At 34.0% G+C, this 1,388-nt stretch overlaps 1 protein-coding gene across 1 annotated transcript in view; it reads left to right on the top strand.

The window, feature by feature from the left end:
- The window catches only part of LOC136025886 (uncharacterized), a gene marked incomplete in the record, with an annotated part of 57,844 nt that extends 57,246 nt beyond the window's left edge, over positions 1-598 (top strand). The window contains 1 exon segment of the mRNA XM_065701933.1: positions 1-598. Coding sequence (XP_065558005.1) covers positions 1-445 — 445 coding nt within the window.
- Positions 599-1,388: the final 790 nt, after the last annotated feature.

The following is a 1,388-nucleotide window of genomic DNA, read 5'->3' as shown; positions in this document are numbered from 1 at the left end:
GCTCGCGAAAAATCCAAAAATGAACGATGTGGAGATAGAGAAAATTATGAACTGTATGAAGCTCGTGATGAATGATCTTGACTGGGAAGTCAAACTAAGATGCTTAGATCACTGGGAAAAGGATATAGAAAGTTGCTCAGAAACGGGAAAGGAACGAATGAAAATTATTTCAAACTGGATAGAAGTCCTTGCAGTCGGTATTGAAGACTATGAAAAACCAGTAAAAGAAAAAAGTGCACGAATTTTAAAATCCCTTCAGGCAAAAGTCCTGTTCAAAATTCCAGAACTGCTGAATAATCGTGTATTTCGAATTGACTTTGATGATGTTATAAGAGAGTGCCAGCTTTCATCGGATATTTATTGTGACCTTGAATTGCTTGGAACAGAAATTTTATCTATTCTCGAAGGAAACCATGGCAGTACTCCATCAGTTGACTGCTACTAGTGCGGTTAGGCCTTTTCTCTTTGTGTCTAACAATGTTTAGCAACTGTTTTTGTAACATTATTTTTGCATCAGATTACATTGGAATCATATAATTGTTATCCAGCCTTATTAATATGACTTTTATTATTATTATTAAATCTTGCTATTGTTGCTCTTGTTGTGTCATTTTTTAATAAAGGCTAGGAGAAAGGGTTTTCGTGGTCAAACTTATGTCTTTTTGAAATGTATGTTGTGTGGTATTTTGTCAACTTGCTCATTAGGGAGGCATTTAACAGACAATCGGTTGACAGGTGTTTTAGGCAGGCGGACAGAGGGGGCACTTGTCCCGGGCGCAAACTATTTTTTGGCACAAAATTTCAAACAAATAATCTAATTTTTATAATCGTTATGTATCAGTTCTGTGGTGGTGCAGTGGGTTTGACCTTAGCTTGGTAATACGGGACCCAGAGATCGAGTTATGCTGAAAGTAAAACAGTTCAAAATAGGGATGATACCTTTTTTATTGACAGTGAATAGACATAAAATTATTTAACTGGATATTTCGAACACATATACAGTCGTCATCATCAGCGGTAAAACTAAAAGACATGAATAAAAATAAACAAAATTTATACCTAATAAACTAATTATATATAGTTTATTGCTCTTATTTTTTTCAATGCAACAGCCGAGGCAAATCTCTTTGACCTTTTTGGTTCCGGTTCATTAGAATTATCTGATATATTACGTGGACAGAGGTCATAGCTCTTAGGTGAGGTGATATTTACTTTATTTGACCTCAGTAAATTATCATAAATTGTGTTCAATCCAAATTCACCTGTATCTCTGTTTATGGAATTATTCTTGAATAGAATTTTTTAAATTTCGATTGTTTCCCTGAAAGTTTGCTTTAAACCTTGGTCCCTAGAAATCAAAGAAACATTTTCAAACAAAATAAAATGAT

This window comes from Artemia franciscana, chromosome 4, assembly GCF_032884065.1.
Source record: "Artemia franciscana chromosome 4, ASM3288406v1, whole genome shotgun sequence".
NCBI lineage: Eukaryota > Metazoa > Arthropoda > Branchiopoda > Anostraca > Artemiidae > Artemia > Artemia franciscana.
This window is presented reverse-complemented; position numbering and strand designations above follow the sequence as displayed.